Source organism: Apis mellifera, linkage group LG6, assembly GCF_003254395.2.
Source record: "Apis mellifera strain DH4 linkage group LG6, Amel_HAv3.1, whole genome shotgun sequence".
In the NCBI taxonomy this organism is placed as follows: domain Eukaryota; kingdom Metazoa; phylum Arthropoda; class Insecta; order Hymenoptera; family Apidae; genus Apis; species Apis mellifera.
This window is the reverse complement of record NC_037643.1, coordinates 15461605-15487310: the sequence shown is the minus strand read 5'-3', so window position 1 is coordinate 15487310 and position 25706 is coordinate 15461605. Positions and strand designations below refer to the sequence as shown.

The following is a 25706-nucleotide window of genomic DNA, read 5'->3' as shown; positions in this document are numbered from 1 at the left end:
TTTTATTTATTCTATCATATAATGAAATTGTACTATTATTTTGCTTTTCACTATTATGCATTATTTTACAGTCAATCAAGTATGTTTCTCATTACAAGGTACAAATGTAATCTTCATAGATTCACATTATGAAGACGATATAAATACATGTATAAAAATACAAAATACACAATAAAAAAATTCATTACGACGGGTGATGTGAAAATGAAAAAAAATTCACTTATTGAAACTATTAATGTAAAAAAGGATCGTTAATAATTTGTTGTAGTTTTTGAATTATACTTGAGCAATTCAATCGTTTAACAACAATTACAATTTAAATTTTTTCTTCTATTGTATAATCGACCATTACTTGATCAAAAATGACTTTTTAGTTATCAAATATCTATATCATTATAACTAATCTTTATAATATATGGTATGCACATATTTACAATAGAAAATTTTACGAATAACGATCGCTTTTATAAAATATGGCAGATTTTCTACCATTGTTATTATTGTTATAAGTAAATAATTAATTCCAAAATGAATTTCGATTTATATAAGAATCGATAATAGCATCAATACTAATAATAATAGCAATGTCAATGGCAGTGGTAGTAGCAATTATAGTAATAATTTTAACTTTGAAAACTACATATCACGAAATGATTAAATTTCCATTATTTTTAAAGTATCTTGAAATATAATCTATAAATTATAATTCACATTTTACATATTTAATTAAATATTTAAGTAAATAAAAACCAGCATAAATTATTTCACTTTATGCTTATGAAAAATATTTATAAAAATTTCAAAAAAATTAAATGTTTTGAAATTATATTTATATTTAATTATGCTTAATTATTCTGTTTGCATTTTTTGTTAATCTCTCAGAATCGAAAAAAATAATTTCATTGAAATAAGTATAAAATAATTAAAATACGTTTGATAAAAATCTGTAGAGATAATGAAAATTCTCTGAAACATTATTCCATTCCGATGCTATTATAAAATTCTTATATATATATCTATGTATATAAAAATATACATATTTGGTAACTGTAAGAAATTGTGTTCATTGATACGAAACGCTATAAACGTATTATAATTCTTCTAGAAAAATTTATATAAGCCTCTATATCGTTATTGTTGTTGGCCCTTTCGGTTTAATCATCATCGTAGCACGTTTCAAAGTATAATCCCAACCTCTCCAACGGAACCATACAATACCTTTGAAAAGAGAATTTTTTATTAATAGATTAAATTGTGAACAATTATATACGTAAATATAAATATAAATATACATGCATATATACCTTGTCGAGCAGTTAGATCCTGAGGATCGTTCAAATAAAGACCATTTAATCCTCGTCCACACGATTTCCACCACCAGCCACCTTTCAACATGGAAGCACAATTCAACGATGATCTATCATTATCCCTGTAAAACGAAATTTCGATTCAACATTGTCACCTTTTAAATATATATTTATGTAAATATCAAATTTCTTTCAAAGTACATACATTATATATCTGTTTAATTATTTTTGTATACAAAATTTCTTTTGATATAATTCACAATAATTTTTACAATTGCTGTATAAATTAGCTCAAGTTTCAAATTAATAAAAAGTCATATCAAGACACAATATTACATGTGATTGTATTTAAATTCATATGTAACTTTACGAAATATATTATTCAACAAATGAAAAAGAATTATCACCTGTTATATGTGGAGAAGGGACTATTGTTTGAACCATACCAAGGATCGTTCAATGAATCACCGGCATTTCCATCATAACCGTCAATCTCTAATTTGTAATATTCCGCCTCTGAATAGATTTTGAAGTGAGAATATTGCGCATATCTACAAAAAAAAAATATATATATATATATATATATACAAAATATTCGAAAATGTAATTATTAAAAATTGAACAGATTCAAGTATTTCTCAAATTATCAAAATAAAATAAAACCAGTCCAGTTGCTATTGTTATTTTTTACCTTTTGTTACCTTCAAAATCTTCAAGTTCTACTCTGAGCATGTAATCCTCGTTATTCGTTAACATATATATATTTTCATTGCCAAGCCAGAACTCTCTAGCAGGATCACCAAAACCATTTTTATAATCCGCCCAATCACGATTGAAATTTTCTCTTGGCTCTCCAAAATCATCTCTTCTTTGAATGACCTATGCAAAAGAAAAAATAATCAATGAAAGTTGTCTTTGATGAGAGTTGATATCAAATAGAATTTCTCCTGATCTGAATGATCAGAAGAAAATAAATTAAAAGGAATGTATCAATCATTATTGGAATGATTTATTATTATTATTATTATATACTTCATTATAATTTCAAGAAATTGTATATAAAACGCGTTAAAAAAATTCTTTAAATGAATTGCTTACTGTCCAACCTCCTTCAGCAATATCTTGTTCACAATAAACCTTGAGAAACCAGTAAGTTGTTCCGCGAATTTGAAGGTAATAAACACCGCTATCTCTCATTCCTGCATTTAATAAATCAACGCACGAGTAACCCTATAACATTGAACAAGATATGATACATAAATAATGTATATTGTATATCGATTAAACATTGAGAGAAAAAATTTTTTCTTCTTAGATCTTCCAAATAAATATTACCATTATATCAGATCATCATTAATTTTTCATTAAAATTCCTATGTATTTAATTCTTACTTTGTAATTGTAATAATCGTGAAAAATGTACCTGCAATTGAAAATATTAGAAGTGAAAAAAATAATCTAAAATGTTGGTTTAAGTATAAAATAATAATAAATTTAAGTATCCGTGAAAAAAAAAGTGATAATATAATCATTGCTATTTAATAAGTACATATAATTTTATTACAAAAATTCATCATTAATTGTATTTCAATAATATGTGAATGATCACAGTGGTACATGGACTTTTATATGCTATTCATAGTTCGAGACAACTAATCACGTAAAAAACTATAAAATGGTTAAATAAAATCCCCCAAACATACGTATAATCAATTTACGTAATAAATTTTCAACCATGAACAATATATGTGTGACACATAAATATTCATTTTATGTGTACGTATATATATATATATATATATATTATAAGCATTTTCTCTTTCATTCCTATTGACATAATATATTTATCAATGGAATAAACTCGTGTTTACCTTAACATCCTTGTAACTAAGAAATCCATCTGTGTTAAATGTTGAATTTGCTGGACTTGGCTTGTTTTTTACACTTGGAAATATAACGCCACGATTTTTGGACGAGGATCGTTGCGAGCTCGAGGGCGACGTTATTCCAGGGCTGGCAGTGGAGTTGAAGAAATTCGCGAAACCGGTCACGTTGGTCGAATTATTGATATTATTGAGGGAGACGGTATTCGACGAAGTCGAGGATGAAATGGACATCGATACCGATGAAACGATCGTAGTTGGATTCACCGGTGGTACGGTTGTCTCTCCTGGGATGTCGTCGGTGAGACCGACGTATCTACAGATTGAAAAAAATTTATTCTTTAAGATCGATTATGAGTAACAAAATTTTATTGCACACGAAAAGAAGGAAAAAACCTGTTGGAATCATATTCAACGAGACGATCGATCGTAGGATCGAGCAGCAATTCTGCGGGAATTGGACGCTGAGCGAAATTAGCGACATCATCCTCCTGTTTCCGCAATCTATTCTCAACCCCTTCCAAATTTTCAATAATCTTGTTTGTCTTCAATCTTAAATCCGTATGAATTTCGTTAATCGCCCTTTCTTGCCTTTGTGTTTGCGTAAGTAATTCGTCAGATTTTGGCAAAAGATCGTCCACCGAACTTTTCGTACCAACCTGTTGACAAAAATATTCTTATTCGCCGAATTTCGAAATGAATTTGAGAAAATAAAGTTACAAATTTGAAATATGAATAAAATTTAAAAAAAAAGAATTGCGAATTGCGTTTTGCAAGTACACAAAAAAAAATACAAACAATATGTGTTAGATAGATTTAAAATAATGGTAACTAATAATGTAATGGCATGACGTGCAATTACGTCATATTTCGTACGTACGTTCGCGTACACGAAATATTTTATATGCACGAACGAATTATTTTACGAGATCTATTTCCTTGACTTTCGATTAATTGAAAGAAAACGTGTAAAAATATGATCGAATTAAAATAAGTTTAAGCTTACTACGATATTCCAAACTTCGTCCATCTTTTCCGAAACGGTCAACATTGGATACATTTGCTCGACCAGTCGATCTATTTTACTTTGTTTCGGAGGTGGTTCGGTAGTTGTCGTTGTTGTAATGTTGAACGGTGAACGAGTGTTAGTAGTACCTCTTACTAATATTGCATCGTGCACGTCTGTCATCATGTTATAAATGGTTCCCAAACGATCAGAGACTAAATTGACGTGGAATTGTAATTTTCTGTCCATATTATTGGTCGCTTGCCTTAAATTTTCAATCTCGATCGTGATGTGATTTATTATTTCGTTGCTCATCGCTTTCGTTATCTCAATTACACTCATGCTAACCGGCTTCTTTTCACTGGCTTCGGCATTTATGTCGTCATTTTGTAAAAAATTATTATCCAACTGGTGTTTCAAATCGATCAATTTATTATCTATGTCCGACACCTTTTGATCGAGCGATAATAATTTTTCGCCAAGTGTTTCCGACGATGGATTTTCTCGTTTTTGATGAATCGATTGCAATTTCGAGCCTATTTTACCGAGATTAGATTTTAAATTTATATATATATACATATATATATATATATAATAAACTTGAATAACGAAAGATAAATACAAAGGAAGAAAAGAAGCAGAAGCATTAGCAAGAAGATAAAAGTGTGGGAAAAAGATGAAGAGAAATAAGAAAAAGAAAAAATATTTGGGAAAACAGGATATTGTATATAGGCATGTGCATATATGTATATCTATAAACATAATATATAATATATATGAAAAAAAATTAATAACTATTAATTTATGAAGGATAATTCACAAATACATGTTTATACACGATGAATTTATATGACAAAATAAATAAAAAAAAGTCATATAAATGTACTTCCTATATATTAGTTTTCAAATTGTGGATAATTAAAGAAAATATTTGAAGTATTTGCCTCGTGTCTCAATACATGTTAAAACACGCCTTTATTGAACATTCACTTGAACATTCTACGTATTCTTTGAATAGTTTCAAATCCATTTTAAAACATTTCTCCTTTAAATCCTACTTTATATCACTTTATATATACGTTCACTTAAACAACAATACATTTTAAATTCTCTCAAAGAATAAAAATTTAAAAAAGAACGGATTATAATATCGATCGTGTTTATCCACTTTACTTTATCCGTAATTCACAAATTAAGGTTATGTAGAACATACATCATAGGATTCTTTTTAACATAATAGATTCTAAAGTACGGATATATATATATATTCGATATATAGAATTAACAGCAATTTTTGCTTTTATTGTTGATAAATATTCTAATAATCTAATTGTATATTATTTATAGATATATTTCATTTATCTGCATTGCGTATACATACATACATACCACTTCTAATTTCACTGTCGTTTTTATCATCGATCGTTCTTGCAGAAAATGCAGATTCAGTCGAAGAAAATTCAATTGTATGAGAATTGAAAAGCTTTAGATCTAATGTTCTTAACTTCGTAATAACAGCATCAGTTTTATCAATATTATCATTGACACGTGAATCCAAAGCTTCCACTCTTCTCATCAAATGTTCTACCGCCTTATCCAAGTTTTCGATTCGTTGTAATTTCGATTCCAACGTCGAAACTATTACTTCGAAAACATTGAAGAGGTATTGCTCTCTGGAAACAAATTATAAGATAATGTAACGATCCATGATAATGAAATACACTTTCGTTTCAATTAAAAACTTTTTTTTATTTGAATTAAGAATTATTAAAAAAACAGAACGAACGAATTAATAATAAAGATTTATATTATTAACGTATATTTTTTTTTTACATTATTCATGTTATATTGATTATCTTATATTATATCACCTATTTCTACCTATATTTCATTAGCATTTTTATTTCAACTATAAGTTGTTTGTTATTTTTTTTAAAATGCATACAGTCAAAAAGACGGCTCAATATACACGTATGAGTGTCTATAGATATCGATGTACGTATGTATAAGTATTTAAGTACTACTTGCGTGGTGGACCAGAAGTGAAAGTGTACTTTTTTTAATCGGTTACAGAGTTCGTATCACGAATCTCGACACGTTGCTTCAGATACGTTCGCTTTTTGAAAATCATTTATTAAAAAAAAAAAAAAAAAAAAAAAAAATACAAACTTTTTGATTAAAAACATAAATTCATATATGTTCTCGATATGTATAATTTTGATTTCATATTTCCAGTGAAAAATTAAATTTTTCCAAGTGTGCTTTTTATTAGTTTTCAAAATTTTGCGTGAGAAATTAAGTGATTCATGATCCATTAACTGATGATGTATATAAAACTTAGTTCATGATTTATTTGCAAAAAGGAAATAAATATTTATTGATTAATTTTTTTTTTGAGATCTTTGATGACAGCGTGGGAATATTGATTACTTGTAAAGAAAGTTATTAACTTAATCTTTTCCAATAGATAATACAATATTAATAATTTATATTTCACTTTTTCATAAGTTAATATCATATCTAAAATAAAATTGAACCTAAAACGAGTTGCAGAGATATATCCTTTCTCTCTTACCATGTAATTTTACGCAATCAGTTCGCAGGTAGGTCAATAGTCGTACTCTCTGTCCTTATTACGGTCCTTTCGAATCTTATGATTCTGTAAAACCTAAATATGTGTACGTACTTGCTTGCAGTAGAATGAAAAGAATGTGTGTAACGTACGATCAAAGGTTTGTCAAATTTTTAAAACATTTATATTTTTTAAAAATATCTCAACTGCTGTAACTTCATCAGGCGGAAATATGTTTGTGCATAACAATCTATTTAAAATAATTTTAAAGGATAAAGCTTGTACTTTATCCAATATTCCTTTTTACATTGAAAAACGAATGAAAATAATTTTTCTCTTAAATATTCTGCAAATTGTATATTGGAAATATTATTTTACTATTTATTGTTTAGATTATAAATTATAATACAATAGAACAAATATTTTATTATGATTTGTTAAACTGTTTCTATCTATATATATATATATATAAAATTGTTTCATAAATAAACATTTTTAATGAGCATACAGTGAAAGTGGGCATGGATATTATCAGAATTATTCGTGTAAAAGTATTCTAAAGCGAAACGGATGAGCAAAAACTAGCAACCGAGTTGAAAGCTGGAAGCGGAATTATAGCGGGAGTTTACAACAGGTGACATTCCACGAGTGATAATTCCTTCCGTTAGGTTAAAAAAGAAAGCCAACAAATTATGAAACAAATACTGTGACAAATTTAACAGAACGATTGAAAAGTGATATGAAAAGATAAAAAATCATGAAACTTTCGTTATATATATCTTCGTGTGTTAAAAAATTGGACGAAAACTAAAACCTAACCTAAATTGATAATTCGTGAAAAATATTTGACGAACTAATATGATAATCTTGATGAAAAATGTATATATTTAAAATCCAATCAGTGATTATAAGATTTTAAAGGATTTTATTTTATCCATAGAGTATTATATTTTATTTTATTTATAATAAAAAATGCAACGTGTAAAAAAAAAAAAGAAAAAAGAAAGAAAAAAGTCTTTCCTTTTCCTTAACATTGAAAAAATGATTATTTAAATTGAATTATTTGTTTTTTTTATATGAGGCAATAAATTATTCCGTTACATTATTATCGTTTGTTCCTTCCGAGGAACGTTGCGCAACCGTATTGTTATAAGTAGATCTTACAGATTTGTTACGCAACTGAAGGAAAACTAGAGCTCCGCATCGTCCTTTCTATCCTTGCGATCAATTCTTTTTCTGTTTGCATTCCTTTTATGTCCTTCCTTTTATGCCCTCGTTTCGAATAGCTATCTACTTATCTCACATTTCTCATAGATTCATCATTACATTTGATGATTTATGATTTTTTGAAATCATTAATCGTATCATTGACATTGAGAATACATTAAATTAGATTATTAAATGAAACGTGATTCGAATAATGAAATCGAATAATTTATCGAAAATTAAAGATGTAGAAGTACAATGAATTATTAGAATTATTTATATTGAAATTAAATATTACGACGAAAAAAATTTATCTTTCTTAAATTAATTTTTAATTAATATTTATCACAATTAAAAGGAGATTTAAGATTATGCGTCTAAAATAATAATTAACTTGAATGTTATTATCGTGAGAATTTAAGTACAATGTAATAATTGTAATAAAGTAGAATGCGATTGAAATATGAAGGGGAAAAAAAAAGGATGGAAATCAACAAGTTATATTTCTAAAAAAAGGAAAGTAATGTTTACAATCGAGATGTTTTGATAAAATTCATAAAATGTAACTTACTTACATAAGTGATAAAAAAAAAAAAATATATATATATATATATATATATATATTCTTGAGCATTTTTGCTGTTACTATTGAAAACCAACCTTTCGCGTTGTTCTGCGAAATTACATAAGCGAAAGTCTAACATGAACCAAAAGAACGACAACATAACGTGAGACAACACGACCCAACAATTTATAGTGGTATGCTATAGATGGTATATACGCTACTACATACCGCGTGAATTGAGAGGATGAAAAGAGAAAGTGAGAAAAAGGTGAATATAAACCTGTTTGAGACAATAGCGGAAATTCTTGCTTTAATTTCTTACGATTAAAGTTTAATTAAAGTATTAAGTCAATTATATCTGAATTACCATCATTTGTATTCATTTCATGATAAATAAATAACTTGTTTTATCTTTAACATAGCATTAATTAATTAATGTAACAAAGAAATCAAGAGTACATATTTCAAAATAGTAAATTTAAAAAAAAAAAAAATAAAGTAAAGAATTAATTCTATTTTTTTTTTTACATGATTATAAATAATCATTATAACAAAAATTTATATATCATAATTAAAGTAAAAAAAAAGAATATTTAACAAAAATCGTATCATATGTTTTATTTTATACGATAAGAGATATATGACAAGATTTCTAACTAAAAAATTAAATAATTATTCAGTTACAGTTTTTATTTCTCATCACTACATATATAATCTAGAATATATTTATATATTCAAAATATTACAATTATTCTTTTTTCTTTTATGTTTCTATATGTTAAATTTCTCAAAATTATAAAAAAATTAATTTTATCAAACGTTTATGATCGATCAATAAATTAGACACTGTAAAAACCTAACAAAAGATTAAATATATAACCATTCCATAATTCAGTATATTCCATAATTTATTTTAGTATTTATTCAATTCCAATATTTCGGAAAAAAAAAATATTGATAAACTTGACTATTTTTTATAACAACTTACCTATTTCGTTGAGAATTGCGGCTAGGTACCGGTATCGTGTTTCCAGTGATGTTGCCTCCATTGTTACTAACATTGCGGGTATTACGTTCATCGGCAGAGGTCCTGGGTAGTCTAGGACTTCCAGCGAACACGATACCCAGTAGACATGTGGTAAGTATTACGGCTTCTCTCATGATCGAACAATCGAAGAGTATTTGAAGGAATATGAAAGATAAGGACGAATGGAATATAACAAAATAATGGATATCAATCGAGGAGGAGATGAAAAGGAAAAGGAAAAAAAAAAAAAAAAAAGAAAACGAAGACGAAGAAGAAAAAGAGAAGGAAGAAGAAAATAAAGAGAAAGAAAGAAAGAGTAGGGCAGAGATGAAGAACGGAACGAAATAAAAAATACGCGATTTTAAAAATTCACGTACCAACGACACTCCCGACGAGGATCACTTAATTTCGATTAGCTGTTTGCATGCAAGTTTTCTTTCTTCTTTTTAAGCCGAACATCCATTTATTGTTAATGTATTAAAAAAAAAAAAAAAAGAAATAAATAAATTCACACTAAACGATCTTCAAATTGTTTAAGATTTAAACATGTACACAAAAATGTTAAAACTTCAACTTATAGTCCAAATTGTATATTAATTTAATCGAAGCACGAATCACATAGAAAGATAGAACAGCTGTTGTGATGTACACGATTTTTCTCTTTAATGATTATTCATTTATAATTCAATAGCAATTTGTTATTGTAACAAATATGTATGTTGATCACAATTTTCTTCCAGATTCATGCAGCACAATGATCACATATGAAAATAAGAAATTATAAACATAGCTTGATTTTATAATGTTTTTATAATAAAACCATTACTCGTTCCATTTATATCACTCTTTTTAATGTCCGTTCACCTTGATCGAACGACATACGATTGTTATCTTCATATACATCTCCCTGATGAAGAAAGATACGTGTGACGAACATTTAAATAATACAATTAATATTTCTCTTTCGTCGAATATTGATAAATAAAAATTCGGGCGAAAAATAGAAAAAAATAAATTAAATAAATATATCAACGCGTATTATATGTATTATATTTCAGAAACGACTTTCGCTCGAGATACGAACCAAAATTGACAGATTAAGAAACGTAACACGACATATTTTACGAGTGTAGAAAAAAAACAAAAAATAAAAAAAAATATCGAATCGATGAATTTATACGCATATAATTGAATCACGGGAAAAATCAGTGTCTTTATTTAATTCTATTGAATTTAAATTATATTGTATTATTCGTTCGCGCTAACGAAACAGGTTCCCTTCTTTACCGAAGTTCAACAATCTATCTGTTTCCCTTGTTCTTCCTAAGTGTATTATTTTGATACGAAACGAATTGACAGACAAAAAGTTTACATTATATGAGACGGCTGTCTATCATTCTTTCTTATTCTTATATTTTTTTTCACTTCGTCATTCATATATATCCTGAAATAACGAATAAAATACACAACGATATACGGGTATACGCAGCGTACTTTAACCTCGATACAAGCAACCAGACTACCGACACCATAAAGCACCAAGAAGTACCCGATCACCGCTGAATTGTAAGAGTTACTTTCACGTTACATACGTGTCTACGCTGAAAGAGTACCTATGCCTCTCCCCACTGATCTACCGGCCATTCTGGTCTCTTTCCGTCCTTTCCCTCTGTTAAAGCTGTGATCCGATCTGAAACGATTCGATCCGTTTGAATTCGTTCCCTGTTCCGTTTCGTTGCAACTTCTTCCCCTTCCTTTCCCTTCACTTCCCTTCTCTTTCTTTCCCTTCCCCATACCCCCTTCCGATCGATGGTGCAGGTGACGAGAAACGAATAGGGATAACATTCGGTTAGAATGAAAGAAGTGTAGCAATCCGGAATTAAAAATCTTTCCTCTACTACCACATAAATCTTAATCGGTCAGTTGCGACGAACAGCTTTAAAAAAAACTTTATCTTTTTAAACGAAGATAAGTAGTAGAGTGTTATAATACGTTAGCTTGTAATTATGTCACATCAATATTCTTCGAAATGGTTATATGTTATAATAATACAAATATTTTTTCGTCAAAATCACAAATAATTTATGTACAATGATATAACAATTATATTAAAATTATAAATACGGTAATGTATTAATTTATATATTAATATATTAATTTATTGCGAATTAAATTTAATTTAAACGAAAATTGTTTTTAAATAAAACAATTATAATTAAATCCAACTTCATATTTCAGATTTTTTTAAACGTAATAATAAGAAAAATTTATGTAAAATGATTAATTCGAGAATGTTTCTTACATTCTAAGAGAATGTTTCAGACTTTTCACCTTGATCGAGTATCGATACAATTGTCGATCGAGAAACGAGAACATACTTGATATTACTGTGAAATGTACATTCCATGATTATCAGGGCACATCGATATAAAATATGCAGTAAAATATGCAAAAAAATATTAAGATTATAGATAAATGAAATAATTAAAAATAAAGAAAAATGTAATGCGTATAAAACTAAAAATAAAATAATTTGGAAAACTTGGTCAAAAAATAGAAAAGATAGAAATCGGGTAAAAGTGAAGGTAAGCAAAGAGAAGGAAGCAGAAACAAGAGAGGGAGAAAAAAAGAGTGCATGTGCATATGTGTATAAATTATGTATAAAAAAATAAATATATAAATGATATGATGAATTTAAAAACTATATAAATGATTAAAATATTTCTCATAAGTTGGATAATCACATGAAAGTAATGTAAAAGCGATTAAAGTGAACGAACCGGTTATTTATCTGCTTGTTAGTCAATTATCCTTGCCTGCTCAAAAATGGACAAGCAATATTCCATCGTAACGTGAACTATGAATATAATATAACTATTGAATACATTATATAAATAATTATTAAATTTTTCTATATTATTTTATTATGTATACTTTAACGTTTAAATTTATTTTAAATTTAACAGTTAAATTATTATTATTCATTAAATTGAATAGTAATAATTGATATTAACTTATGAAATAATTAATATAATTATTAAATGTTAATATAGGTATATAAAATAAAAAAAGAAAAGATACAAGAATTAGAAACAAATTTATGATTTTATTTATTATATTATCACGCATTTGGAGCATAACATGGTTTATAACTGTAATCTTATTACATTTACAGTATTTCAAATATACAAAATAACGACAATTTTTTTCCAACTAGATGGAAAATATTAATATATAATGCCATAAATATGATCTATCAATTTTTTTTTCAATAATAAGGTCGTCGAGGATTATTCTGAAAATAAAAAAAAAAAATGAAAAAAATTTATTAACATTATAAATATAAGAAGAACGCTTATTCTATATTTATCATTGAATATATTTCACACGTATGGAGAGTATTATTACCAAAGGATTAGGCCTAAATCTATAGGCAAGCATCATTCTCTTTCTGTAGGCATCAAATTCATCATCATCTCTGGACACACCATCAGGTCTTTCAGAGCCTAAACCAGCGCTATCAAATCTATTAGTTGCTCTGTTAAAAAAAATAATAGATGTTAAAAAATTAATATTAAAAGATAAAAAATAAAACAAAAAAAAATAAAAACAATAGCTTAAAATCGAATAATAATAATGAAAAAAAATTCTCTAGAAAAGATAATTATCACTTACATGCACCTGAAAGTAATATAAAGATTATAAGAACGATATAAGAATGAATTACTTATTAATGGGTTCAATGCGACCATTGCCTTCACTACCTAATCCTTGTCCTTCGCTCCAACCAAGTTTTTGTAACATTTGAAATCCTAAACAATTAAAATTTATATAAATTCTAATAATTAATCTATTGAATACATTGTTAAAAAATTATATTATATCATATGTGTGAGCGTAAATACATATTTTCACGCGTACGCATGTAAAATACGCACCTATATTGTCTTCTTTCAGTTTGTACTCCTTATAATCACTAAGATCAGGTTCTTTCCCTTGCTTAACTGCATTATATTGTTCCATAAATTTCTTAAGTTCATCTGGCGGTAAGAAATCGCCAATATGATGTTTTCCTTCCGCTTGCGCTGTTAATTCTTCTGCCCACATTTGTGTTGCTTCCATTTCGGCAGATCTAAGTTTGTGCTCCCAAGTACCACCTTCCGTTTCTTCATCACTATCATATTCATATTTGTGTTTACCCTGTGCTTCCAAACGTCTTACTTCTTCTCGTTTTCTTAATAAATTTTGATACAGAAGATTTATCTAAATAAAAGTTGATGATGAAAAGTGAGTCGAGAAATTTAATCAAAATGATGAATTCGAGGTCAAATTTTATAATTTCAATTTCATATACCTTATAATGATCTTCGGCTTTCTTCCATTGTTCCTCTGTAAGATCCAAAGTACCGAAAGTTTGTCGAGCATATTGTATCAAAGCTGGATCGTTTCTTGATATTTTAGTCAACATAGGATTTTTTGTTTCAGTACGTTGCACTTTAGGAGGAGGTATTATAACAGCAGGTTGTCCAATTTGTCCAGGAATTGCAATACCTGGCTGCGAGAAACTGCCACTACTTTGTTGTTTACTATGAGTGGTTATCGTGTTTATTTCTGATATGGGCACTTTATTATCTGGATCACCCCATCGGCTACGTCTTTTTCGTTTACGTTCTTCCTTATTATCCTCTTTTGTAGAATTATCTTCATTTTCTCTTTCTCGCTTTTTTTCTGCTCATACAAAAAATAAAGTAAATATCAAAATCATAACATCATGATTAGACTAGATTTAAAGTACAATATATACATATATATATATATTATTTACCTTGTGAAGAAATATGTTTGTTAGAAATGGGGCCTTGATCACTATCGTCATTGTCGCTGAGAGCTTCCTCCGGACAATAGAGTTCCGCACCACTGTTTTTACTTTCCTTAGAGGATTTATCGGCGCGAAATTTTGCCACCAATCCCCTGTACTGCAGATAGGCTGCACTTTGCTTTTGGTGCAGAAACCTTGATTAAAATAATACTTAAGACTCTGACGAGTAACATAGTCTCCTAAATTAGATTCCTTTAGATTGAAAGAAATATAGTAACTTTCGTAAGAAAACGATTCGTAAATTTGCATTGCACGTGTAAAAATAATAAATTTATTTTAATTATTTGCTCGTTAATATTCAAATCTTCAACTATTATCTCCATCTCGTGAAAGAAATAAATTAGAATAAATATTATATTAAGAAAAAATATCATTATTAAAAAAAAGAAAGAAATAAAATAATAAGAAGGAAAGAAAAGCATTTTACGTATCGTTAAATATTATCAATATAATATCATTATTCATAAAAAAAAAACAAAGCGAAGGAACATGATACTATTTGACAAGTTTTGTTGATTATTATAGTATCCATTATTTGGAATATTGAAAATTAAAAAAAAAAAAAAAAAAAAAAGAAGAAACGATATATAAGTTGAAATAAAGAAAATGGTGGTAAATGATAAACGCGACACGTTAAGAGACTACAGATGGAGACCAGTGAGGACAGTAGTTACCATAATTTAGGATCTTGGGCATTCTTCTCTCGCGCTTCCTGTTCGATTTCATCCCCACACTCAGCGACGATGCGTGCCAACTGCTCAGCCTCTACGGGACACACTTAGAAGCCTTTGTCAGACATGCGTAACAACGCTAAAACTCTGGTTTTTGTTTTTGTTTCTGTAGTGTAGAACACGATATTCGTCTACACGAATAGATCAATCTTGCACGAATTTTGCTTTTCGCAAGTTTCGTATTTGCCCACGATTGTCTTGTATTCGGCGTATCGCGCGCGCACACACGCACGCATACTGTGGATTGCGCGAACAAGTGATCCGTTTTTTTATAGGGAACAACTTGTTCTTCATGAATGTAAACACGCGGCGATACGTCGAAATGAAGAAATTAAATGAAAATAATCGACATATCGTACCTAGCTGCTCAGAGGCTCGTAGACCAGTCAATGGCCTCACTGGTGGTGGCACTTGTATGTTAGGTGGTCCCATAGGTACCTGAGCGACTTGATTAGGAAGGGGATAACTGGTTGACATTAAAGAAAGTGGCGGTGGCGGTCCAGCATTTTGGATCAAGGAGGGAGGCGGCACATTCGGGGGTGGAATATTCAAGTTAGGCGGTGGAACTGAATTTATACTCGACGGCACATTGTGAACTGGCGGTGGAGCGGACATCATTACGGATGGTATCACATTTGGCGGTGGAACATTTGGAACATTTGGCACGTTTGATGCGTTCGGTACACTGACCACAATTGTCTGCGACGCCGGAATTGGCATTATACTTGGTGGTATTTGCGTCATTGTTGGTAACAAATTCGGAGGAGGAATGTTTGGAGGCGGTAAATTCATAGGTTGCAATGGTGTTGGAGGTGGTACACCACACTGCGGTCCGGTTGAAAGTACGTGTTGTCGGGTGTCTGATTCTGATGACACTAATAACGTAGACGACAACGAAGATAGTGGCAATTGGTTCGATGACGATGATGCTGACAACGACGACGCTGATGATGACGATAACGATGATGACGGCGATGGCGATGGCGACGGCGATGTTATCGATGAGGGAAGTTGTAAGCCAGTTGATATCAATGTGGAGGAGGAGGAGGAGGAGGAAGAAGTGGTGACAGAGGAGGATGAGGAGGAGATAATGGAGGAAGTAGAACAGGAAGCAGAAGAAGAAGATAACGATAATAAAGGCGGTGGTGGAGGCGGTGATGACAACAATAATGATGATGTTGACGATGTTGATGATGTCGAAGAAGATGATAAAGGTGCTAATGGATTTGGTGAAGGTAACGGTGGTGGTAAACTTTGTAAATTGGATGATATTGTTCGAGACATGTGAATATTTGGTGGAGGTATATTAGTGTTTGGAACAGGAGGTTGCACAGGAAGAGGAGGTAAAGGTGGAGGTGGAGGTGGAGGTGGACGAATCGTATGAGGTGATGAGATTTGCATTCGTGGATCTCCAGGTCGATCATCGAGTCTAGGAAAAGTGTTACACATATTTTTTGGAGGAGGCATCTTTGATAGATTCGGAGGAGGTATATTGGTTACGATATTCCTCATATTAGGTGATGGTACGCCGGTAAGATGTGTCATAGGTTGTGATGCAGGAGAAGGAACAGTAGATAGATTTCCATTCCGAGAAATGAATTGTGGATGGTTGTGCTGCATACGCTGTCCATTAGAGGTTACTTGATTAAATGAACGTCTGGCTTCTGGACTTTGAGATGCTGGACGTCTAGTCGGAGACGGGCTGGAAGAAGAGCTGTGTCTGTTCTCAGAACTCTTCTCCCAATGAGTATCTTCTCTTCTACGTTCTTTTTTATTCTCCCAATCTTTATTTCTCTCATTATTTCTTCTTCGTTCCTTATCCTGTGAAATTTCCTTAATTTTTTCTTCCTTCTTCTCTTCCAATTTCAAAGGAAACATCAATTCTCCTTTTCCTGTTCCTTTGTTACTTGCAATCTTTTTGAATTGATCCAAAAAACTACCATCATTGGCAAATAAATTAATTGTTTGAGACACTGGTTTATCTTCATCTTTTCTGGAAGAAAATATATAATCTATTTAAAAGAAATTATTATATATAAAAGTATCAAATCAACAAATAATAATTTCTAAGAAATCACAATAAGTATTATTATTAGTATTTTACAAAGTATTATTAATTATTAGTAAAATATATTGTATCTAATATATTATAATTTAATAAATTTATTAGCAATACTTTGACATTTATTATACACATGTCCATACACAAGCGCGCGCGCGCGCACATACATATACACACATATTTCATTCACAATATAAAGCTAAATGAATAACAGGATTAAATTACAAAAAAAATAATAAAAGTGTTTGCGATATTTTAACACACTTATGCACTGATATATTTGAAATGATTTAGATAGATATTAACGTAATAGCTACTCACTTGGAAGAATTCATTTTATTTTCTATCAAATTCGGAGCTAGCGCGTTCGTTTTTTTCAAGTTTTCTACAGCTTCTTTGGCTTTCTGCTCTTGCATTTTTGCCTGTATTTCAAGCTTTTTTTGTTGAATAATTTGTTCTTGTTTTGACATTTGCGCAAAACGTTCATTTCGGGATGTTTTTGATACGAATGGATCAGAACCTTTTACACCGCGGTACGCCATATTTATTATATCGCAGACGACTCCCTATACACTTAACGATATTTCGATCTAAAGCCAACTAATACCTGTTAGCAATCGCATCGACGTAGCAGCACCAGCGTCTAGCGCAACACTAGCGCAACCAAGCGACAGATGATTTAACTAAAACAATTAACAATTGTACAATGGATTATGAAAAAAAAAAATTTAGGTTCAAAGCATTATTACATAAGGTATGTTGTTTATAATTCGCGTATAGTTAATAATTTGTTTACATTGAAGAAAAAACATTAATAATTGAAGTATAATATTATTTTCTAAAATACTATATTATATTTCATTAAATATTCTAAAGTACTTTTAAACTCGAAATTTGTTTTCTACTATATATACAACATTCATATTTATATCATACTATAAAATATAACTTGCTTATATAAATATATAATATATACAATAATTATACGTAATTTTGTAATTAAATTTTATTTTACTTGATCTTTATAACAAAAAATTCTATTTTGCATAATAGTATGTTTTTAAATGAAATTTATTATATTTAAATCAAAACAAATAAATGTCATTATGACTAATTTAATTTTAATTAACTATTATTAAATTATTTTATATATTCTTCATAAAAAATGTTATATATATATGTATGTATGTATGAAAATAACTATATCAACTCGTAACTATGGACACAGAAAACTTTAAACCTTTATTACGTATGTTTACATTATACATGTACGAGCAAATATCATGTATATAGTATAACCAAACATTTAGTTTAATTGCATTTTATATACAGGATTAATTAATTTAGAGAAGAAATATCAAATTAATATCGATTAAATGGATAAATGTTTAACGATATTCACGAAAAAAGTAAGTAATTGATAAATAATTGAATAAAATGTGAATTCATTATTTAAAGTGTCATCATATTTTTTTTATTTTTGGATATAATATTTTATTTTAATCATGATTTACTATAAAAATTCTAATCCTAATTCTAATCTATTTAACATAACATGATAATTTTATATTTTGTCAAATAAATTAAATATATATAATAAATAAATAAAAGCAAATGAAATTAATAAACTAATATGCATAACATCTAACTATACAGTATGTTGGAATCGAGAAGAGAATTGATCAAGATTTTTATTCACGAAAGAAAATACTGATCGAAAAGCTAAAGTTGTTTTGTCATTTGATCGAGAACAATGCGAGGCAGCACCTAAAAAAGGACACAATATGGGATAAAAATGATAAATTGTGCGATATTGAGGAAGCTAAACACGAAATGATACGTATGTAAATTTCTACGTAATTATAATCCGTGTTAATAATATTAAATAATTTAAAAATAAATATTAAAATATACATATATATATTTATTTATTTAATTTTTATTGTATAAATTTTGAAAGAAGATTTAAACACGAACAATGTATTATTTTTGACATAGAACGGGAGAATCTTCTTCATAAAGAAAATTTAAATTTTAAGCAATTTCAACGAAATGTCGAATTAGAATTGGAAGCGATAAAACTTGCGAAAAAGAATATCGAAGAAAATTTGAAAGAGACACTAAGAAAACGAACGTAAGTAATTTTAAATATTTTAATATAATTTTAATATAATTTTAATAATTTAACATATATTTATTCTATATATATACATACAATACTTAATAACATTTTATAATAAAAAATTATTTTTGATCTTTTAGAGAAGAATTCTCGTCCAAGATTTTAGATGCAAATTTAAAGAATAAAATAAAGGTAAAATCCATGGAAATGGAAATCGAAAAGTTCGATCTCCGTTTAAAATCTAATCACGAAACAAACCAGTTGGAAATTAACGATTTATACAAGAAACGGTAAGAAGATGATCTTATTATTTTATTATATATTTATTATATATTTTTATATTATATATTTTTTAATATATTTTTTATTATATATTTTATTATATATTTTATTATATATTTATAAAATTATATTAGAACTAGTAATTGTAAAGTATAAAAAAATTGTTATATAACATTTAATTATATATAATACAGGTATAAAATGAAAAAACTATATCTAGATGAAATGGTAAAATACGACAAAGATATCGAATCACTTTATACGTATAAAAGTACTCTTTTAACTGAAAAAGATTGTATCAACAACGAATACGCCATTATTCAGGTGAGCCAAAAATATTATTTAATATTTATTTTATATATATTTTATATATATTATTATTTTATATTATATATATATATTATATATATATTTACAAATCAAATTTACAATAAAAATTTTAAAATCTATTACATGTTGAAGGATCAGCTCATTACACAACGTAATTTATACAAACAATTAAAGGAGGAACAGGAGTTAAACGAGAAGAAGGCTTTTCTAGAAAGGATAGAAAATTTTCGTCGAAATCACGCTGCGAAAATTATTCAACAAAATTGGAAATTATATTACATGCGTGTGTCTATGAGAAAGAAGAAAGGTAGAAAATAATTTGCAATTAGATTTTAATTTTATCTTTACAATTTTTTAAATAACACCGATAAAATATTACATACTGATGTAATATTAACATATGTGTATTTTGAATAATTTTTCTTATGTTATCGATAAATTATTACACCTCGAAATATTTATCTTGAATGACAGTGATATATATTATAACACAAATTTTAAACAGAAATTATTAAATATCTAACTATATTGATCTTTTACTATGTTTAGAAATCTCCCTTTCTCTCCTCTCTCTCTCTCTCTCTCTCTTTCTTCTTATCCTTTTCTCTTCTTTTCTTTAGCCCTCCTCTCTCCCTAACCGTCACTCCGCTTGCTCACCCTTGCTGGATTTTCGCTGTTATCGCGATCGTGTTTGCACTTCGATAATATAACCTGGCAGAGAACAAACAAAATGTTCTCTCTCTCTATTTCGAAGGAAAAATGTTCGAAGTAAAATTTTACACATGTATCTCTCCTATTAATTTTGTATGTATCTGTCTTCCAAAATGCGAAATGATATAGGCGAAAATAAACCGTGACTTCATTAACGCGTTCAATTATCATTTATCTAACACAGAAATGCAAATTGAGAAAGATAAAATGGAAGGAACGAATGGGAAAAGCTTGAAAATTTAAAAAAAAAGGGGGGGGCGAAAAAAAAAGAGAGCGAAAAAGTGAAAGAAAATGAAGTGAAAGAGAGTGTATCGTTAACAGCATTGAAAAATAACTTTACCTAAAAGCTAAAAGGTGATGAACCGCGCAACTGGAAAACGAATAGTTAATAGTCACGCGGAGGTTGACGCATGCTCTGTAACGTTTCCCCGGGGTGATATTCAGTCAGGCAAACTGAGCCAGGAGCCGAGGCTAGTAGACGTTCGATCGTTACGAGGTGAATCGGTGGTCGGGTGTACCGCGAAACAAACACAATTTTGGACATGCGTATCGATCGTTATCGTTCGCACCTACGTACGGCCACTTATTTCTGGAAAATATCATCCATTATTAGCATCAATTCTAATATTTAGTTTAGCACATCACGCAATAACCTTTTGCTACGTCACGGGGAAAAAACGGTTGAACGAGAGAAAAAGAGGGCGGAAGAAAGAAGGGAAGAGAGATAGAAAGAAAAAGAGCGAAAGAGAGAAAAAGCGAGAAATCTAAACAAGAAAAGGAATATCGAAAATATTCTCTTATACTGTACTATGTGAAATGAGAAAAATTCCCGATTGAAGATTTGGATCAATCGCTTCGAAACGGATTCGAATTTTGGAAAGGTTTTTGGAAAGGAAATTAATTAGGGTGAGATCGAAGCAATCCTAGCATGATATTATTAGATAAAAACCATTTAGATGCATGCCGACATTGGATAGTCGGTCTCCAATCTTCCCCGTAGAACGAATGCGCACCACCTGTAGCTCGATATCTATGCTCGAAAGGTCAATCACCTTTTCATTATGTTTTTTTGCAAATGTAAGTAAAACAAATATTTTTTTTTTTTTTTTGGGAATCATTATATTATTAATATCTTGGTATATTTTATGCGTTCATTTATCAATTGTGACGAATATTTTCAATTAGATAATGATAAGATGTTCATTGAAGATTAAAAGAGCACATTTGAAAATTAAAAATTATAATTTTAATTTTTTTTTATTTATGGAAAAAAATTATTTAGAAAAAAGGAGTGATTTTTGTTAATATGAAAGGATAAATATTAATGTTTTAATAAAATTGGAATATAAGATTATAATATTTATTACAATTAAATATTTAATAATATTTATTATTTTATATTGTTCAATTAATATTATTTATAGCAGGAAATGAGGAAGATATAGAAGTAAAATAGAAGAAAGGAAGGACGAGGAATAAGAGGGAAGAAATAATAGTAGAAATAAAAGAAAAAGAAAGAAAACGCGATAGAAAAGGAAAAAGACTATCCGATTCTTCTTATTTCACTGCGCCAAATTGAGCAATACACTTTAATATCTATGTATATATATTACATAATTATATAATACAAAATAATGTATAGCGAGTTTGCATTATTTTTAAATTATTTTAATAACAAATATACTAATGTTTGCAGTTTCAACAGGATGTATACTTTACATAAATATTCTAAATATATAACAAATGAAAATTAATCGGATTCGAAATCATTAAAGGAGAAATTATGACTGAAGAAAGTAACAATACCGTTTCTTGCAAATGGAGCATGGAAGAACGGGAAAAGATATTGACTACAGGGACGCTAGAACAAAAAAAAGAAGCTTTCAGAGATGATGAAGAATTAATGAAAGAAACGACTAAATTTGTAAGTGACGTTATACAAACGGCGATCTCGGAAGCTTCAAAAAGGAAGATGGAGGTTTGTAATCTTTGTTCAAGACGGATATTGTCGAATGCAAATTTGTTCATTACGTTAATTTTATGTTTCAGAAAGGTGATGATAGTGAAGGTAATCATAAAAAAAAAATTCTATTTGCCAGCAGAGATTTCATCAGAAAAGCATATCGTGAAAAAAAGATATATTTTAGATAGATTTTTATTTCAAAATTTATTTTTCTTCATAATTTTTTTCATAATTAAAATATTTGTCTGTGTAGGAAGTAGATTAAAAGGTATCGGTAGCATCACTGGTTGGAATCGTCGTGCACGTGGATTTTGCAGTCGAATATTCAACGCGCTATGTCCGTGCTTCACTAGCAATGGTAAATCGTAGAGCGTATCGAATTTAGTGATTACGCGCCGATTGTGCAGCCATGTTCAAACATTGTAGCTTTGCATCGCTCTCGTAGCGACACACTTCCTTAACCTAAAATCATCAAACTGATTACTCATAAATTTCGTTTACACTACTGCTCATGATTATCCGGAAATTCGTTTGTTTCTGTAATTTAACTACAAAATCATCGAAAGAATTATAATACGATAAATTTATATATCATTTCTACGAAAAATCGTAATATTGACCAACCTGGGATATTCATAGTAGTGTACGTGTTATTTATGATAGTGTATGATTCCATGTTCGAGGACGGAACGAAAACTTTGCTATCGTTATACTTTCGTGTTACAATATTTCAATATTATTATATTGAATTCGAGATTTGGAACTCCATCGATTGATAAATTTCTTAACTTTTTCATATTGTTCGGTATATTCATATCGATATCCCTGTTAACTGAATGTTTTGTTTACAAAAGACAAAAGCAATGAACAACGTAGGTAGTGGAATAATATATAATAAGGTAAAATATATATTAAGATAATATAAGCGAAGAAAAGAAAGTAAAAATATAAGGTAACTATTGTTATAACGATTATTGTATCACAGGTTGATATGCATTTTACAATAATATTAATATATATGTACACAAAAAATTCGATGGATGAGTGAATATCTCAATTTTCATATTTTAAAAACGTATGCGTTATATAAATTTTCATTCGAAAATTTCACGAGGATTACACGCGTATTAATTCGAGATCTCCTTTAAGATCTTCGATCCCTGAGAAACAATCAGGACGTCCTCGTTCATTTTCATCGTTAAATAATTAACGCATGCACGACATTCAACTCATCCTCTATCTTATCCTCGTGTCCTGTAGTTACGCAGCTATTACATGTAGCAGCAGCCTATAAGATCACTTAGCATGCGTGACGACGCATACTAACGCGTGTGTCATCGAAACGCGCTCATAGTTTGAATATATCCATCGATACATACATCTATTAATGTGATTATATACATACATAATTCATAATATCGTGTCAAATTATTTTTAAAATGTCTCGATACTCTTTTCATATGATGATAATACGGATACAAATATGGAATGATTCAGAGAGTAAATATACATAACCTATCTTTCTAGAAAATCGTATATCCATTTAGGAAAATTACAGAGATATGTGAAATAGTGTATCGAGACGCGATTGTGCACGTTGTAACCACTAGGGATAACACATGCTTAAAACATGCTGTTATACTATAATATTAGTATATTATTATATCATTATATCTATTCTTTTCATAGAATTATTCGCCTGGACACCGTACCGATATCGCTTCACAAGACCGTAATTGTTTGCTGCCTACCAGAATTACCATGTTTTGCCGAGCAACCAATCCTATTGATAAGATAATAGATATCACACGAATATTCGTGTATGCAAAATTAAAAGAAATTAGTGAATCGCGGTCAACGGTCGGTTCTTGATCCTATCTGCTATTGGATTTACAAACAATTTTGTATTATAAATTGCCAATAATTTCTACAATATTGATTTACGTTTCTACAATATCTTAATCAGAATTCTAGTCAATCCGAATATCTATACACGTATGTATGAATGTAATATTCGTATACATATATGTGTACCACTACAACTTATGGTATGTAGTTGTTCCCGAATTTGTATTAAAATTTTAATTAGGTATCGTTTCCATAATGTGAAATTACGAAGTGTTAATGTCTGAAATATCTTTCTTTGCAACATTGCGTGTTAAGAGCGATGGATATGCGATTCTGTTTCGTGTCCTTATACGTACTTATATGTACTTAGTTCACCAAACGGAAATAATGAAGAAAAAAAAAATGATGTCAATGTGGAAAGAAAATTAATTGTAACGTTAACTACGTATTTACAACTGTTAATCCTTTGTGTAATAATTTTGTGCTAGTCAAGAAATAAAAGGAGAAATAAAAATGAAGAAATGTACGAGTGAGACAAAGTAAGAAAAATAATGAAAGAAAGGGAGAGAGCGAGTGACCGAGCGAGCGAGCGAGCGAGAAAGAGAAAGAGAGAGAGGAGTGAATGAAAGAAAAAGAGATTAAGGTTATATATATTCAGTGTACAATTACTTGATGTGGGATCAAAAAAAGAAAAAGCCTATTAACTGACAATCAAAAAGAAATGCATTGTACATGCATGGAAATTTATTTACACAAACAAGATTGCAATATCTTTGTTGCGAATTTGTTGTAAGAAACAATCAAATTGATTAAACTTTTCAATTATTATATGGCCGAATCATCAAGACACAATGAAATAATTAATATATAGTATACTGCGAGCGCATACGTATACAACTGAAGTTACATGTATGTATGTACAAATAGACGCAATTACTATTCTCGTGCATCTGTAACAAATATACAAATGTAAATAAAATGTCGTTAATAAGTTGTGTGTTAATTGTATTTAAAATTTTTTTTAGCAGTTTGATACATATTTTTACATATGCATGTTGTAATTAATACAATAAATTAAATGCCCAATTATGATAGAAATCAATTCACAATTTGGATTCTACTTATGAAAACAAGAAATCATATCATTATTACTTAATGATTTAATTCTTTTAGATGAAAAATAGATTTAAATAATGATAAATTATTCTTGCA

At 28.9% G+C, this 25706-nt stretch overlaps 4 protein-coding genes across 11 annotated transcripts; 2 read left to right on the top strand and 2 right to left on the bottom strand.

The window, feature by feature from the left end:
* Nucleotides 1-838: 838 nt before the first annotated feature.
* Nucleotides 839-11294, bottom strand: LOC412279. Of its 5 annotated transcripts, none has more exons than XM_026441477.1 (11): nucleotides 11180-11294; nucleotides 9528-10473; nucleotides 5586-5869; nucleotides 4197-4732; nucleotides 3587-3849; nucleotides 3179-3506; nucleotides 2406-2537; nucleotides 1999-2186; nucleotides 1715-1858; nucleotides 1305-1429; nucleotides 839-1218 (listed from the first exon to the last, which is right to left on the bottom strand). In XM_026441477.1, the coding sequence occupies exons 2-11, from the start codon at nucleotides 9698-9700 to the stop codon at nucleotides 1124-1126; spliced, it is 2268 nt and encodes a 755-aa protein (XP_026297262.1). In that variant the 5' UTR covers nucleotides 9701-10473; nucleotides 11180-11294; the 3' UTR covers nucleotides 839-1123. The 5 variants fall into 5 exon arrangements, with proteins under 5 accessions (XP_026297262.1, XP_026297261.1, XP_026297260.1 ...); XM_026441476.1 differs by having other exon boundaries at nucleotides 11159-11270; XM_026441475.1 differs by lacking the exon at nucleotides 11180-11294 and adding an exon at nucleotides 11061-11149.
* Nucleotides 11295-12702: 1408 nt separating this feature from the next.
* LOC409536 (arginine-glutamic acid dipeptide repeats protein) lies at nucleotides 12703-17898 on the bottom strand. Of its 2 annotated transcripts, none has more exons than XM_026441471.1 (9): nucleotides 17560-17898; nucleotides 15536-17169; nucleotides 15120-15222; nucleotides 14392-14579; nucleotides 13921-14294; nucleotides 13505-13829; nucleotides 13294-13378; nucleotides 12975-13104; nucleotides 12703-12861 (listed from the first exon to the last, which is right to left on the bottom strand). In XM_026441471.1, the coding sequence occupies exons 1-9, from the start codon at nucleotides 17778-17780 to the stop codon at nucleotides 12835-12837; spliced, it is 3087 nt and encodes a 1028-aa protein (XP_026297256.1). In that variant the 5' UTR covers nucleotides 17781-17898; the 3' UTR covers nucleotides 12703-12834. The 2 variants fall into 2 exon arrangements, with proteins under 2 accessions (XP_026297256.1, XP_026297257.1); XM_026441472.1 differs by having other exon boundaries at nucleotides 15120-15210.
* Nucleotides 17899-17912: 14 nt separating this feature from the next.
* Nucleotides 17913-20307, top strand: LOC100577805. Of its 3 annotated transcripts, XM_026441479.1 has the most exons (7): nucleotides 17939-17992; nucleotides 18571-18647; nucleotides 18895-19078; nucleotides 19237-19372; nucleotides 19501-19650; nucleotides 19837-19966; nucleotides 20105-20307. In XM_026441479.1, the coding sequence occupies exons 2-7, from the start codon at nucleotides 18615-18617 to the stop codon at nucleotides 20288-20290; spliced, it is 819 nt and encodes a 272-aa protein (XP_026297264.1). In that variant the 5' UTR covers nucleotides 17939-17992; nucleotides 18571-18614; the 3' UTR covers nucleotides 20291-20307. The 3 variants fall into 3 exon arrangements, with proteins under 3 accessions (XP_016768006.1, XP_026297264.1, XP_026297263.1); XM_016912517.2 differs by lacking the exon at nucleotides 18571-18647 and having other exon boundaries at nucleotides 17913-17992; XM_026441478.1 differs by lacking the exon at nucleotides 17939-17992 and having other exon boundaries at nucleotides 18462-18647.
* Nucleotides 20308-20996: 689 nt separating this feature from the next.
* Nucleotides 20997-25485, top strand: LOC409972. Its single transcript, XM_006570673.2, has 6 exons — nucleotides 20997-21760; nucleotides 22108-22283; nucleotides 22380-22661; nucleotides 22733-22751; nucleotides 22900-23004; nucleotides 24336-25485. The coding sequence occupies exons 3-6, from the start codon at nucleotides 22467-22469 to the stop codon at nucleotides 24380-24382; spliced, it is 366 nt and encodes a 121-aa protein (XP_006570736.1). The 5' UTR covers nucleotides 20997-21760; nucleotides 22108-22283; nucleotides 22380-22466; the 3' UTR covers nucleotides 24383-25485.
* The last annotated feature ends 221 nt before the right edge of the window (nucleotides 25486-25706 follow it).